This window comes from Natator depressus, chromosome 6 (assembly GCF_965152275.1).
Source record: "Natator depressus isolate rNatDep1 chromosome 6, rNatDep2.hap1, whole genome shotgun sequence".
NCBI classification, from domain to species: domain Eukaryota; kingdom Metazoa; phylum Chordata; order Testudines; family Cheloniidae; genus Natator; species Natator depressus.
Window position 1 is genome coordinate 94,294,441 of NC_134239.1, and position 16,070 is coordinate 94,310,510.

At 41.6% G+C, this 16,070-nt stretch overlaps 1 protein-coding gene across 2 annotated transcripts in view; it reads right to left on the bottom strand.

Moving 5' to 3' along the window:
* Window positions 1-240: 240 nt before the first annotated feature.
* Window positions 241-16,070, bottom strand: part of STON2 (stonin 2) — a 114,367-nt gene continuing 98,537 nt past the window's right edge. For both annotated transcript variants that reach the window (XM_074956069.1, XM_074956070.1), the window contains 3 exons: window positions 15,998-16,070; window positions 6,636-6,838; window positions 241-4,613 (listed from right to left, as the gene is read on the bottom strand). The exon at window positions 15,998-16,070 is cut by the window's right edge and continues 1,766 nt beyond it. In XM_074956069.1, the coding sequence (XP_074812170.1) occupies window positions 4,530-4,613; window positions 6,636-6,838; window positions 15,998-16,070 (360 nt within the window). In that variant the 3' untranslated portion in view covers window positions 241-4,529. The remainder of the gene's footprint in view (window positions 4,614-6,635; window positions 6,839-15,997) is intronic.

A 16,070-nucleotide genomic window follows, 5' to 3' on the forward strand; every position in this document is an offset into this window, starting at 1 on the left:
CCAAGTGCCATTGTATGCTAAGTGCCACTGAAATCAATGAGAGTTTCCTGCAAGCGACTGACAGAGTAATTGGGCTCCAGAGATGGATGTTACTGGTTCTGGTGCCCCTTCTTTCACTTTCAGGACCTTTTGCAATGAAATCGATCCTTTCATCAGTAGTGAGGTAATCAGGAGGGACTCTTGGCAGCTCGTGAGTCAAGAGGACATGTGGCTCCTCTAACTCTTGGACCGTCTTGTCAAGTAGGTATTCCAGGCAACTCCCTGCCAGAAGATAATGTATGTCACAATGACATGATATCTCAGCACTGCTCAGATGACAGCATGCAGTGAAGAGCCCTATAATTTCCCCAGTCTTTAGTGAGGATTATCATTTTAATCTTGAATAATTTTCAAATGCAGCAGGTATCATCAATCTGTTGGAGTATTTTTCAGATGAATTTGCCTTTTTTTCTTTGTTCTTATCAGCAAAATATCTACAGTTATTAAATATAATATGTATCAGTAAGAGGAGTTTAGCTTTAAGGGGAAGACTTTAGTCCAATCACTCTGATCAAATGTTGTCTGTTTCTCTAAAACGCGGTGTGGATTTTCCCAAAAAAACCCGTTACCAACCACACTGCACCCCAAGTACCACTACTCTCCAAAAATGAAACTGAAAAAGAAAACAGGAGGGTCAGAGTGGAAATAGCTTCAGGAAATAAATGTACAGGTGCACTGAAGGCACTTTTTTTGCATGTTGCACTCCAGAACTATAAGCACTTCAAAGGGCAGAGACTGTGTCACTCACAAAGGGTGTACCTAATGGAAGGCATTTAAAGGGACCTCTTCCCAGAGGCGGAATAATTATTCCTATCATACAAACCTCTAAATCCTTTCTGCTGTTCTAAAAGTCTGATGAAATTTTTGATTCCCCCCCAACCAGTACTTTATCCTAATTACTGCTGTGTGCCATGTAAATGGAGAACATGGTCCATGCATAACTGCACACTAGCAGAAAGAATGAGATCGAAAGACAGACTGCCATTGAGGAAAGCTGACACTGGCCACATCACCCAAGGACAGCTTAGCCCTCCGAAGGCACTAAAGGCCAGATGTTCAAGTGCTCAACCCTCAGGCATGGGGCTAGATTTTAAAGAGTTCCCACCATCTATAAGCCCCCCCCAATTTGCAACACTTATAGCCAGATTTTCAAAAAAGTCCAGCACCCAATGCTCTTTTGAAAATCTGGCCATTTATTCTGGTGCCTAATAGGGAGGCAAGTTGCTTTGAAAATCTGGCCTTGATAGTTGGTACTGAACTCTGGAAAATCCGACTGCATAAATATAAAAGTATCAAGGATGCTCTGCAGAAATCAAAAGGGGATTAAAATAGTTTTTCAAGAACAGACCACCCAATTTCAACCACTGAACTCCAATTGGCTTCTGAGGAGCTACTCCTGAGTTATACTGGTATGAGTGAGATCAGAATCAGTCTCATAGTGTTATTTTCATTAACGTATTTTGAATTAAAAAGAGAGAGCAAGAGGGACAGAAATGAAGCAACCACAGAAACCTCTGAGTCTCCATCATCCCGTTTGTTGGAAAGGATCTGTCCTGTGGCTGGACTGCCATACATGTTAAACTTCTTAAAATAAAATAGAGAAGGGGAAGTGTGTTTGAGTTCCCTCACTGTTTAAGGCATGTCAAATCTTGTTGCTTAATTATTTCTTATATTTAACTGTCACTAGGATGCATTTCCAAATCTTCAGAGGTTGGGAAAAGCATGCAAAAGTTCATATACTGATCTAAGCTAGCCAAACGTCTTGGGTCTGCAAATCTGGGCTAGAAATTTAATAAGAACAGCCTCTTTCACATGAGCGTTCTGATAGTTCCTCAATAACATCCTGAGAACACATTCACTTCTTGTATTTTGTTACTTCTCTTTTTGTGCCTTATCAGAAACTAGGATGACTAGATAGCAAGTATGAAAAATCAGGACAGGGGGCATGGGGTAATAGGCACCTATATAAGACAAAGCCCCGAATATCTGAACTGTCCCTATAAAATCGGGACATCTGGTCACCCTACCAGAAACTGGTGTTCTAGAGGCAACAGTGAAAATAGAAAATAAGGGGAACAAAAGTTATCTAAACTTTTTTGAACAACAGTTTGTTTTGAGTTTTTGGAACAGTGGGAGGAAATTCTTATTTTATACAGAGATGGACCTGAGCCACAAATTCAAGTTCCTAGCCAGCCCATTGTAAAGGGTCAATCAAGAAATTTGGATCTGGGTTCAGATTTTGAATCTTTCTTCACCCCAGAGTCAGGGGCTGTTTGGATGTTTCAGGCACAACTCTCTAACTTTATGCAACCCTATGTCATAAATACTTAGCACTTCAACAGTGCTTTTTATCCACAGCTCCCAAAATGCTTTACAAAGGTGGGTATGAGTGTTCCCATTTACAGATAGATTCTGCAAATACTTACTATGAAATGAAGTGCTTGGAGCTGTCCCTTGGGCTTCATGAGGACGACCTGCAGTTGAAAGCTCCGTGCCCAGTAATAAGTCTTTGAAGGATTGGGCCCTGAATTATTTTTTAGAAATGTGCTTTTGCCATAGATGCTGTAGCCTTATTGCTGCCTAAAGAAAAAGATGAGCCTTTCTTTTTAATTTTGATTTAAAAGGACATCATCAGATTACTGTAGGCTTAAAATTTAGGTGCATATAAAAAGAGGGCCTTAAAAGGGGTCTCATGATTTTTTAAAAATTTTAATTAAAACAATTTTTAGTCCAAATGTAAATAATCCGGTGTGGCATTTGGAACCTGAACACAGCAACACTGTTCATGGAAATCACAGTGAAAGTAACCAGGAACCAAAATGAAAGTCTATTTGTCATGACCCACACGGAGTGAAATGCAATATGTAAAAAACACACAAATAATGAAAAATAAATTTAGAATTTTAAAAGTCTCTCTGTTTTAATGAATTAGCATGTTGTTAATAATACCATAAGGATTTTTTAAAATGTATATTTAAGTCAACAGTATCCCTTTAAAAAGATAAATGGCTTAACAAATTACAATTCTTTTATCAAAAACTATTACTTTTGGGCAGGGGAGCAAACAGGTCAGATACACAACTGTAAAAATTAGGTATTGTAAACATTTTACAACTCAACTGCAATGTGTATTGAGTGAGTGATTTTGCCTTATACAGTCTAGTCTAGGAAAAAGATAAGGGGGGGACTTGCTACCACTTTCAGCTAAGAGGAGGTTTCTTTAGTTCACTGTGATAGAAGTGTTTTTAGAGGTTTTTAGTCCCAGTTAGTGTGTGATTTAAAAGATAATTGTGTCTACAGTACACACATTTGTTACACTGTAGGCTTTCTTGGAATAAGAAGTACTGTTAGGATGGAACCTGAAAGCAACATTGTATTGCAAGGACAGGAACACACAGCATTTACTTCTTATAATGCCTTCCAAAGTATCCTGAACATAAGATCCTCCTGTCCAAACAACATGAACCAGTAATCAGTCTACTTAACCATTCAGGAAAATGTTAAAATAAAATCTATTTCCCTCAGATATCTTTCTAGGCAGGAATGATCTAATCTCAGTAATGCTCCTTCTCTATCCCTGCTATACACTGCACACTTTCTATTACAAGCAGCTATCACATGTTCAGTCAAGCTAATGGCATAAACCTGACCAGCAAGTGAAAACCTTAAAAACAAATTAATTTTTCTCATGACTAGTCAAGATCCTATTAAAATGTGCATTACTTTAGTGTTCTGGTTTAGAAGATGAGAGAAGAAAAGGTGACTGGGAAGAGTCAGATAATCAGCTATATTATTTGTTGTTTATTTCATAGATTCATGGTCAGAAAGGACCATTATGATCATCTAGTCTGACTTCCTGCACAAGGCAGGCTACAGAATCTCACCCACCCATTTCCTTGGCATTCACTATGTTCTGGATGCAGGGAAATTTTTACTCTGTAGACTATTTCATAGAAGAAAGACCTTTTCACGCACCACTTTTCCCCTTGCTGCTCCCCAGTTCCCCCAATGCTTAGCTCTCAAAAGGTTTTATTTTGCAGATCACAAGGAAAGGCTCTGCTGATGACCAAACCACCAGCTTACAAGAAAACATTCAAATGATAGGAGAGGACTGTAAGCGAGGTCAGGATTGCTTTTTGTTTTGGCTGCAGTTGTCGACATAACATACTTCAGTGCATAAAGGTAAATGGTGAAGAAGCAGAAAGGAAGGCAGGCTTGAATGTAGTGTAAGTCTTTCTATCAATACACTGGATGAATTTAAAATGTTCCAGCAAATCCCTAAGGTCTTCTAAACAAACCGTCAACGAACCTCCTGCCAAAATACAGATCATAATGAGCCAGAAAACTCAAGACACAGTCACACTGAAGAGCATTTTTTAAAAAAGTACTGCTTTGTACTTCTTACACCTGAAGCTAGGTGTTGCAGTTCTCTTCAGCTGGATCTGTTGACATTACTGCTCCTCCCACGGGTCTTGCAGACAAGTCTTCCTTCACTGCACGGCACATTCCCTGGCATTTTCAATTTCTGCTCCCTTCAGATCAAGATTCAAGTTCTTTTTTTGTTCTATTTCCACCTGACAAGAAAAAAAAAACAGGGGGAACATCTGTATTGAAAAAGGAAGGAAAAGAACAAGAAGCTCTAACCAGCTTCTGATTTTATGTTCTCCTCGGGACACAAACTTTTGGATTATCGCAGAGGCTGGGAAATTACTTGCTCTCACAGGTTATAATTAGATATGGGATGAGGAAGGGACTCTGGATCTGGATTAGGTTTAGTACAGGGTTTTCAATTTCAGGTTTGAGGTCACATGAGGGCTAGAGTTTAGAGATTAAACAATGCTTTAATCTTTTGAGCAGATCTCAGTCATTTCATCCAAACTGACAGCAATTTTGTAACATTTTTCACAACTTGGGATCAAAATGTCATGAAAAGAACTGTCCGTGAGTGACTCTGAATACAGTCAAACTGATACTGGTATCATCCCCCTTCTGGTTTTAGATCCAAACCCATCATCTAAAATTGCAGAAGCTGACTTTGATCATAAAATCTGAAGCCAAGCCACCCTGAAATTCAAAGGGGTTTAGATTAGAGATTCTTGTTTTGATCATATCTGATATTGTTAATTAATAACTGCTAATTAGTAACTGTATTTCTAAATAGCACCAATGAAACATATACATCTTAACACATTAAAAACATTCAAGAGTAAAATAAAAACAATTCAGATCCATCTGTGTATAAACACTCAATCTCTGTCTAGTCATAAATAAAGTCATGCTAGGCTGAACACCCTTGGGAGAAAAAAGCCCTTTTAAAACATGTTTGAAAACCTAATTCTGTGGCACACCACCGCCTACTCTCTAAGTATTTTTGATTTACCAAACACTGTAGTATCTGGGCACCAGCAAAATGATGTAAAACAACAGTAAAGTCCTGGATGCTCAAGACTCTAGCTGTCCATTCCCTTAGGTTCTCAGAAGGAGTGATGATAGAGACCAGTAGCTTTCTACTCCGTCTTGGCTTATTACAGGCAGAGCTGGTAGCACCACCTTAGTTAAGGTTGTCCAACATTTTCCATTATAGAACTCTATTTTCCGCTGCTTGAAACTTTGCCTAAATGTAACCATTTTGTCTGAAATTTTACATGCCAAGTATCTGCCTCAGGCTGAATTTGTTTTAGAAAATTTCAGCAAAAATGGTTAATTTTTTTTCATTTCTGAAAACAAGGTTATAGAAAAATATGTTGTTTTGCCCATAACAAAAAGTCTTACAGCCATTTAACTGGGAAGCTCTAGTCCCTCCCTACTTTGAAACAAAGACAAACAGATTCTGTCTCTATAGGTCAGTGGTATAGCAGTTGCCTGGGATGTGGAAAACCTAGGTTCAATTCTGGAATCTCTCCTAGTTTTGACCAGAAATTCCATCCTGGACCCATGAAAACTTCCAGACGAAAGATGTGTCAAAACTGGTACGTTTCTACAAAAAGTTGTGGTTTTGACAAATCTGCCCCGTTCCCCCCCCAGCCAAAGAAAAGAAATAATGAAGTGTTGAGAAATTCCTGATCAACTATACTTAGGTGCCAAAGTACCTTCAAAAATCTGGCCTTTAGGAGCCTAAGTCTCATTGAAAGTCATTTCTAAAACAGGACTTAGGCATTTTTGAAGATTTTACCCTACATCTTTAGCTGGTGCAAACTGGTGTAGTCCCACTGAAACAAGTAGAGCTATGCTGATTTATGCCAGCTCAGAAATTAGCCCATCACAATTTAAAAGTACTGAAATATTTACTTTTGAAGAGAATACCTGCAAAATTGCTGAAGCTAGAAAGAAAGGTGTGTACTACTCCTACAGAAAAGCATGAAGAAACCCCGTGTCGCTCAACAGTTACTTGTTTGGCAGTGATGGATACAGGAATTCAAAGTGCGATGAGTTAGGGTTGTCTAAGCACAGGGCCGGGAGTCAAGAGTTCTGCTCCCATCTCTGACTCTGTGTCACCTTGATAAATCATCTCTTTCACCAGCATTAAATATATCTAAAGAAAAATGAATCATGCAATAGCTATGCTAGCCGCAGTGACTGCCAGCTGCTCACTTTACCTTGTAACTATAGTGTGCTGAATAGTTAACCCATTTCCTGACATCAGTCTTGTCCTCTACAGAAATGGACCGAACAGTGGCTTTGGACGCCGAAGTGGTGGGCATGTCAAACTCCACGTCCACATAGCGGACGAAACTGGAAGGCACTTCCTGGTCAGAGCCAAGCTCCAGATGGCAAAAGAAGCAGTGGGGATGGCCGGAAGCTGGGAATAGAGAAAATGAAACTTAAAACTGTTGTGAGGATCAACGAGGGCAACACCTACAAAGAAGCATCTTAAAACAGGAGTAAACAGAGAATCTGCTAGAGTAAGTTATGAGGTCATAATAGCTACAGTGCAGCTGGAGCTTCCAGAGATGACTAAAGTAAACAAGCTGCAGGGATGATAGTTGATCATTCTAGACTGGCTTCAGTGAATGAGAATTCTGGGTATAAACCAGTCACCACAGGGATCAGGAAGGAATTCTCCAACCTATTTCCATGTACAGCACTGGTGTACTGAAGGCAGTTTTTTACTTCCTCTGACGCATCAGGTATTGGGCACAGCCAAAGGCAGGATCTTGCAGTACACAGTCCAATGATGTCTTTCATCTGAGGATCACATCACACTTTCAGCTAGGTATTATAACCATTTTATAGATAGGAAAATAAAATAAAAAAAATTAAATGATTTCTTTAAGGTCACACAGCAAGTGAATGGCAAAGCTAGGAACAGAACCCAGGAATTCCAACTTCTAGTTCATTATTCCATCCCCATACACAATACTCACTCCTTAAAAAGGGCAATGTAAGTGATAGTTTAAAATTGCAGTGATCTGTGAGCATTATGTTTTGTTTTTTGTCCCCTTTGCCCTGTTGGAAAGCTGTGTGCTCTAGTCATTAGAGCACAGGCTGACCATCAGGACATATGGGTTCTATTCCTGGCTGTCATCAACTCACTGTGACCTTGGGCAAGTCACTTAACCTCTTCGTGCCTCAATTTTTCCATCTGCAAAATGAGGATAGTATCTTTCAAAAGCACTTTGAGAACCTTGGCTGAAGGGTGTTAGATCAATCCTATGCATGCTTATTATCCTTACATTTTGTCTAAGTAAAACAAATCCGTGCATGACACAACAAGGCTCTGGCCATCTGGTTGTGCATGATGATATTTAATTTCTGACCATCCATTTTGCAATCGCTATGGGAGCATTTGCCTTTTATACAAGTCAGCAAGATGCACACTGAAAAGCTAAAAAGGAATGCAGGAGGTTGGGTTTGGGAAGTAAGAGTGGAAAGAAGCCTGTAAGCCCTCCACATGGAGCAGAATGGGAGTACCATACGTGATGGGCTTGCACAATTGGGCCCTGGAAGACCAGCAGTACCCAAACAATGAGCACACCCAGAGTTTATTCCAAAATATCCAGCCCCCTGAGCCTGCAAAGCAAAGCAGGTATCTTCAAAGATAGTACTAACTCTTAGCACTGAAAGGGTGAAATTCACCCCTGTGCAGAGAGCCAGCACTAGACAACGCCTAAGCACCTCTGAGTCCCACTTCAGCCCTCAAAATAGAGCTTAAATGGGATTTATAGGCCTTGTGCAAGTGCTCTTCACAGGGGTGAATTTCATCAGCAGAGCACTTGGTATTTTCAAAGCACTGCACAAACACTATTCAAATCATGCACAAAGGCTTCCTAATGAAGTTTAAGGTCAATGCTGCTTCTGGTCAGGCTAGAAATATTATTATTATTATTAATAATAACAAATATTGTATATTGCTGGCTACAGGCTTCAGCGAGGTTGGGGTACCATTGTGCTAAGGACTGTATAAATGTAGAGTAAATACTGCACAAACAGGCTCTTCAGAATGCATTGGTGTTCCCATTTTCAGTTGGATGGATCGGAGAGCCGTGCTTGTGTTAGTGTGCTAAAAATAGCAGTGTAGTTGTGGCAGCTTGGGCTTACTGCCTAAGTACCACCCTGTCCAAGATCCCAGGTATGTACTTGGACGGTGAGCCCATGCTGCTGCCTGAACCGCCATGGCCACGTTGCTACTTTTAGTGCACTAGCTTGAGCAGAGTAGTGCATATACATCTACCTGAGAGGGGAACTACACCTCCCAGCTGCAGTGTAGATGTAGCCTATGGGCATGTCGACATTGCAATCCACAGATGTGACTGTAGCTAGTGTAGACTGTGACATTGCACCCCATAAGGCTTTATGGAAATATGCTTATGAATGTATATATGACATCACTGGAATATGTTTTATGCTACATATGCCATGTAACATATCTCTGTAAAGGTTATGATCTACTGAATCTACTCATCCTATTTGTATGCATGTATCATTTTTGTATTCGAGGTTATGAATATTGGCTGTGTACTTGCCTGATTTTTAAGCAGCCTTAGTAAAGCATTTGGTCAGCTTCTTGAGAAAGGAATGTGCAAATTAAGTGCCCAATCAAGAAGCACTTAACAGACAATGGATCTTGGAAGGCTCCAATCCACATAGAAGTCTACATGAGGACGTTCAAGGTAGCATATGAACCATGGCTGCTACCTGTAAGTTCTGAGTCATGCATGGAGATGTGACTTGCCCATGTGACTCCAAAACTCCATCTTGGAGCTGGACTTTGCATAGGAGAGAGGAGGGGGGTCTTCACCCACAAGAGAAAGTCTATTTAAGCCCGTGGGAGACCCCTCTATTTTGTCTTCAGGTGGCTCAAGAGATAGCCTCTCCACCCCCAAAGATACCTGAAAGAAACTGGAACAAAGGACAGTAACTACAGCAGTGTAAGTGATTGCTGGACCCAGACTAGAAGGAGACTAGTCTGTAAAAGGAAGCTTACTGGAACTCCTCTGAGGGTGAGGTTTTATCTGTATTCAGTTTTCTTACTGTATTAGACATAGCCTTGTGTGTTCTATTTTAATTTGCTTGGTAATTCACTTTGTTCTGTCTGTTTCTACTTGGAACCACTTAAATCCTACTTTCTGTATTTAATAAAATCACTTTTTACTTATTAATTAACCCAGAGTATGTATTAATGCCTGGGGGGGGGGGGGAAACGGCTGTGCATACCTCTCTATAGTGCTATAGAGGGCGAACAATTTATGAGTTTACCCTGTATAAGCTTTATACAGGGTAAAACGGATTTACTTGGGGTTTGGACCCCATTGGGAGCTGAGCATCTGAGTGTTAAAGACAGGAACAATTCTTATGCTGCTTTCAGTTTAAGCCTACAGCTGTTAGGGGATGTGGTTCAGATCTGGGTCTAGGTTTGCAGCAGGCTAGCGGGTCTGGCTCAAACCAAACAGGGCACTGAAGTCCCAAGCTGGGAGGGCTGGGAAAGCAGGGGCAGAAGTAGTCTTGGCACATCAGCTGGCAGCCCCAAGGGGGTTTCTGTGATCCAACCCATCACATAGACATAGCCAAACTAGCTCTGATCCAGATAGGTCACAGCTAGCTCGAGTAACAGTAGCAGTGAAGCTATGGCAGCATGACCGGCTGCATGAGATAGCCCCGCCTGCCTGGGACCCTGAGTACATACTCAAGTGCTGGTGCTGCCACGGCTTCACTGCTATTGTTACTCGAGCTATCTTTGACAAACTAGCTCAGGTATGTCTACACTGGCTGCAAACACACCTCCCTATTGCAGTGTAGACACATACCCTAAGTACCATTTTACTTAATAAAAATCATATGTAAATACATTTTAAATACATTTCAAAATCTGGGCCTTTTGTCATGAGGCTAAGTCCCATTGACTTTTGAAAACAGGACTTAATGCTTTGAAAATTGTACCCAATATCTATATTTAATCTGCAGACCACCACTGTGAGGTAAGGAAGTATTCCCCTGTTTTGGGTGCAGGAAACAAACACAGAGAGGTTAAGGACCAAACTGTGTCTGACTACAGCATGGATGCACAAGGGGAGGGAGCACAAGGAATCTTTCCCAACATTGTATATGTCATGGCTGGATACAATTACAGTCTCCTTTAAGCACAGAGACTGTATTCTCCTAGAACCTCTGTCAACAGAAACACCCCAGAAAGGGGGACTAACATGGATAGGGGGCAGCATTATATCCACACCTCCAATGGCCAGTGGAACTGTCCGGCCAGAGAAAGCAGAGCATGCTGAACCATCTGGAGGAATGGTGTAATAGGTACATTACCCCTGGACTCAAGGAAACTCCTTGAGGCACAATCCATTGTGGAGCTACCTTGGAGTGTGGGGCTTGGGGAAGAGTATGGCTGTGTACCAACTCCAATGCAGACCTGTGACTTGCCAAAGGCCACAGAGAAAATTACAGTGTCAGAACTGGGACACGAAGTCAGGAATTCCTGGCTCCTGATCCTGTGTTTAAAAATAGATCTTGGCTGCCTATCAAAGTGGGCATTTCCTAAGCTGCAGTAGAGCTATGAGCATGCACATTAAATGCTGTCAAGAGCCAATAATACCTCCTGGGAAAGACAGTTCCACCAGTTACAGGCAAGGCTGGGAGCACTGCTTATTAAAGTTGCCCAACATTTCCCATTATAAGACCCTATTTTCAGTTGCTTATAACTTTGACAAACTTTAATTATTTGGACTGAAACAGAGCCACTGAGCATTCTTTAGCCCAGGACTACCAGGCTCAGAAGCACTTTCCATGCAATGGCTGCTCCAGGCTGGGGTGGGCCCAGGCACTGGAACTAAGAGAAAGGAACACATTTTATTGTTCTCTGACTGTCTGTTATGCACTAACAGCTGTAAGAGGCTCGAGCATGCTCAGTGAGGATGGGCTCGTCAGAGATTTTTGCTGTTAAACTCTAACAAATCTCTATTGAGCATGCAACTTTTCAAAGGTTTATAAGTTGGCCAAATTTTGGTGGATTTTCATGTGAACAGTAAATGGCACATCCCTGACACAAAGACCACCCCTTGCCAACTTTGAAATCCCTGCTTCAAAGCATGGGGTCACTAGAGCATTTCAGAAGAAAGATATCAAGAATTTTGTAAAATGGGCTAAACAATGGATGTGTCCCTAGCCTCCTTCTCTGATTCCTCTCTGGCTGAAGTTTAAAAAAAAGCCAGAGGAAGATGCCTGGCACGTAAAAATTTAAGCCCAAACAGTTAAAGTTTGTCAAAACAGGGTCTTGTAATAGGAAATGTCAAGCAACCTAAATGATAGGTGGTGCAACTAGCCCCACGTATAATACAAAAAACACCTTGGACACTGCATAGCATCATGAGAATGAAACTAAACATTGAATCTACTTGTCTGACAACACAGGACAAATAAGCAAGGCCTTTAACTAACACAACAAACCTAATGTTTATTTGTTTGAACTTACTGTTTCTGATTGTTTATAGAGTGCCACTGATGCACTTGAGACAAAACAAACATGGTCTGCTGTGAAAAACTTGCAATCTAAGAGCCTCAGCCAGCTCCCACCAAAGTCAATGGTAAAACTCCCATTGACTTCAAAGACAGCAGAATCAGTCCATAAATTAGCCTAAATATGGTTTACACATAACATGACCCCATGAACTGTAGTCAGTTGAACTCTGCACAACTGAACTGAGCCATAAATCATGTGGGGAAGGTGTCATTTATTTTTAAACTATTTAATCAATTCTAGTAGTAGTAACAAGTAACAGTACATGCAGATTTCACTGTGCACATAACTGAAACATTTACTGTTGGTGCCCACTCAAATGTCTGGCACTTATGTTAACTAAGTGAAATGTCTGTGAATGCAAAAAATACACAAAGTTATAATGACATACATGGAACCCATGCAGTCATTAATTGACCAGGGGTCACAAAATATAACATTATACTTTTATTTCCCCCGCCACACCCAATCAGACCCCTCAGTCTGAAAGATGGATAAAGTTTGTAGTAAAACCGAGAAGACATCAGACAGATTCATCCTCTTCTTGGCTTCCTGCCTCCCTGAGGAACAAACACCTCATTCTCACTTTCAATGACTCACTCCTCACAATAAAGTCCATGTTGAAAATTATCTGTGTTTCAGAAATGGGCTTGAGCTGCCATGTTTGGAAGGGACCTGGTTCAACTGTCTCCGAAGTTCAGAGGTGGTGAGATCTAGGGTTTTAATTTGGCCCACTTTACAGGTAGGGCCAGCCAGCATGCTTGGGACTGGATCCATAGCCAAATTGCTCCACAGTTCAGGATATCTAGATCCAAGATTCCGGTTTGGGTCACACCTCTGTTTTGTTTGTACAGCTTTTCCCCCACTATCATGAAGCCTCTGTATGGATATTTTCTTAACATTCTTTTGTTCCACTGCTTAGAGGGTAAAAACACATGCTAGTTCTCTTGTACTGGATCACATCCAGTTGTGACTGAGGCTCCACGGGGCCTATAAACAGGCTTCCTTTATCAGCCAGTGTCAACATGTTCATTGTGAATCAGAGAAGAGCAATAGAGTTTACCAAACTGTTCTGGGAAGAAGCTCAGCAACATACTCTGTGGAATCCTGCCATTAGTTGCCTCCAAGAGAAAAACACAGGCTAAATACATGGATTGATTCAGTCATATGCTTTTGAATTTGTAGCCACAAGCAAATGGCCCAGACACTTTCGCAGATGGCCCTGGTGGCAGGTTGTAAAGCTGGAGAGCATAGGGCCTGTTCATATCAGGAACCACAAAGACAAGAAGTCAGGATAAGGCAGTGAAGCTACAGAAATAATTCTTAGAGACTGGTGCTTGGATTTTATGATCTGCAAGTGAGCACTGGCTTAAATGGTTTAGGACTTGGTTACCTGAGCGACCCACCACTCTCTCCCCCCAATACCACCTTCAGTGGCAGTCACTAAGGACAGGCAGCTAGATCCCCCTTAATTTAAACTGGAGGGGGCTGCTGCACAGTATTTTCCAGGGGGTCCTTGAAAGTGGAATTTGCCCTCCCTTTTTGGTTTACCGGAGCTTGGATTTGTCAACATTCAGGGCATGCAGCAAAGCCCACCCTTTGATAAGGGCTGAAGTTTGTGGGTGGCTAGATGTGTGGGTCTCTATTATTACATTTTGGGTGACTATTGTGGGTGGCTTCATTCAGGCAGCTGTGTATTTTTTTAAAATTTGTTGTATATTCTGAGCATCTAGAGGCATGGGATAAGTGCTGTCAAGAAATATAAATAGCCCCTGAGAGGCAGGGATGGATTCAAACTATATTAGGCCTGCCTCCACCAATACTCTAGGATTCCCTCCCACACCACCTCCCACAGATATAGTGGCCATGTCATAATGCTTGCTCTCCTTTCCTTTCCCTCAAATCACACTGTGACCTGACAGGAGGGGCTGTCTGCAGCCAGGGCACCTCTCTTCCTCCCAGGTGTATCAGACAGTCAGTTAGCACCCATGTGTCGCTACTGCTCAGTACTGTGTGGGAAGACTCTCCAACAGCAGGGACTGCATCTCAGCTTCATCCTCCCCTTCTGGGAGGCAGATGTAAGGTCACAGACAGAGACAAGGACAAAACTGGAGACTTGGGTTAACATTTCACATAAGGTGAAAGAAAGTGGGTTAGAGAGCATCGCTAATGGCTTGAGCAGGCAAAAGAGTCAAGAATTCTGGAATCTGTGAGCAATTCTGCTAATGACATGCTGTGTGAATTTAGACAAGTCATTTAAGGTTATGTCTACACTTTGAGCTGGAGGTGTAAATTCCAGCTCAAGGACACATACCTGGGCTAATGACTGAGCTAGTGCACTAAAAATAGAGCATAGTTGTAGTGGTGTGAGAGATAGCAGCCCTGAGTACTTGCCTAACAACTTGGATGTTTATGTACTTGCCCCTCCTGCTGCCAGGGCTACACTCTATTTTTAGCATGCTAGCTTGATCAGAGCTAGCAGGGGTATGTCACCTGGAGCTGGAAATTGCACCTTCCATCTTGAAGCGCAGACATATGCTTAATCTCTGTGGGCTTCAGTTTTCCCCACTGCAATGTCTGTAAAGCACAGAGATCCTCAGATGGATGGCGCCAGAGAAGAATAATTGTCACTGAATTTCATCACCTGACCTGAGGGGTCATGCAGGCGGCACAGTGGGATTTTCCTAGCAAGCACATAATTATTTGTGTTTAGGGTCAGGCTGACAGTATGGCTTTTTCCAGGCATGCTGCTATTGACATGAAATTCGTCTTTCATCCTGATATTTCTTTTTATTCCCCCTACTCTTTGCTTCTAGTCTTTCCTCCAAAGTAAACTCTCCAAGCCTCATTTGTTGTCAGACTGATGTCTATCCAGGTTTGTACTCTGTGGTGTACTCTAAGGTGTTGGCCTTATTGAGCTAAAAAGTGATCCAAAAGGTGAGAAGCACCTAGTTCAATGCTTTCCTTCCCTCCTGCCAAATGAGAACAGATGTTCTCAGAAAGGACCAGCTCTGGAGCATCATTGACCTTTTCTTGTAGGGAAAAAGTACAGGCAGAAACCTGCCCAGTGAGGCAGGTACAGGAACAAGTCAGTGTTTTAAACAGCATTTATGCATAGAACTGCATTAGCCAAGGGCATGGGAACCAGAAAAGGTAATTTACTATAAACAGAAAGTGAACTAGATTGGTCAGATTTCATTGCCCAAACTGGGTGAAGGGCAGAAAGTGAACAAATGGTAATGGTGGTAAAAAGTAAATTAGATTTCACAGATTACTTGAATGTTAATAATTAAAGGTATAACTATAAAAATACAGGGCAGGACAGATTTTTAAGTTATATGATTTACCTTGACAGTGTCCCTTTAAATGTTTAATCAGGTCTTAGTCCCTGTCCACACTAGTTGAAAGATGTAGCCACAAGTTGTTGCATTGAATACTTTTAGCTTGTAATGTCTACACAGTGCCCTATGTCCACAAACAACCACCATACCTCGTACGTGTATGAACTCTGGCTGCAACAAATGCAGTGAGATCTTTGTCTCAGGTCTTGCTGAACCAGTGCAATTTACAACATTATGGATAGGAAGTCTCAAGGGCTGGAGCTACAGTGATTCAGCTAGTCCCCCTGATATCACACAATACAGTGCCTTACATTTGGAAGTTACCCAAAAAGTACCTGTTCTCAGAAACAGTGTAGTGCATTATAGGAAAGCTTAGGCAAGAGTCCCAGAATGCACTGACAAAATCATGGTTGGAAGGCATATTTGCATGTGGCTACACCAAAATGGTTTTGTCAAAAACAGTGTTTCTTTGTGAGTCACATTAAATCACTGTTAGGGTGAGTAAGACAACCAGCCATTTCATGCAACTGATGCTCCTTTGAACCTTCCAAAAGGACAATGGTTTATCCACTGTACCGTGTAACTCCTATGTCCCCCAGCCCCCAAAATATACCTTTTCTTTAAGTTTATCCACTCAGACACAGTACTCTCTACTCACCTGAGTTTTTGTCAGGCAGTCGGTTTATCCTCCATACAATGGAATTAAAGGCATGCTCATATTTGGCAGTTCC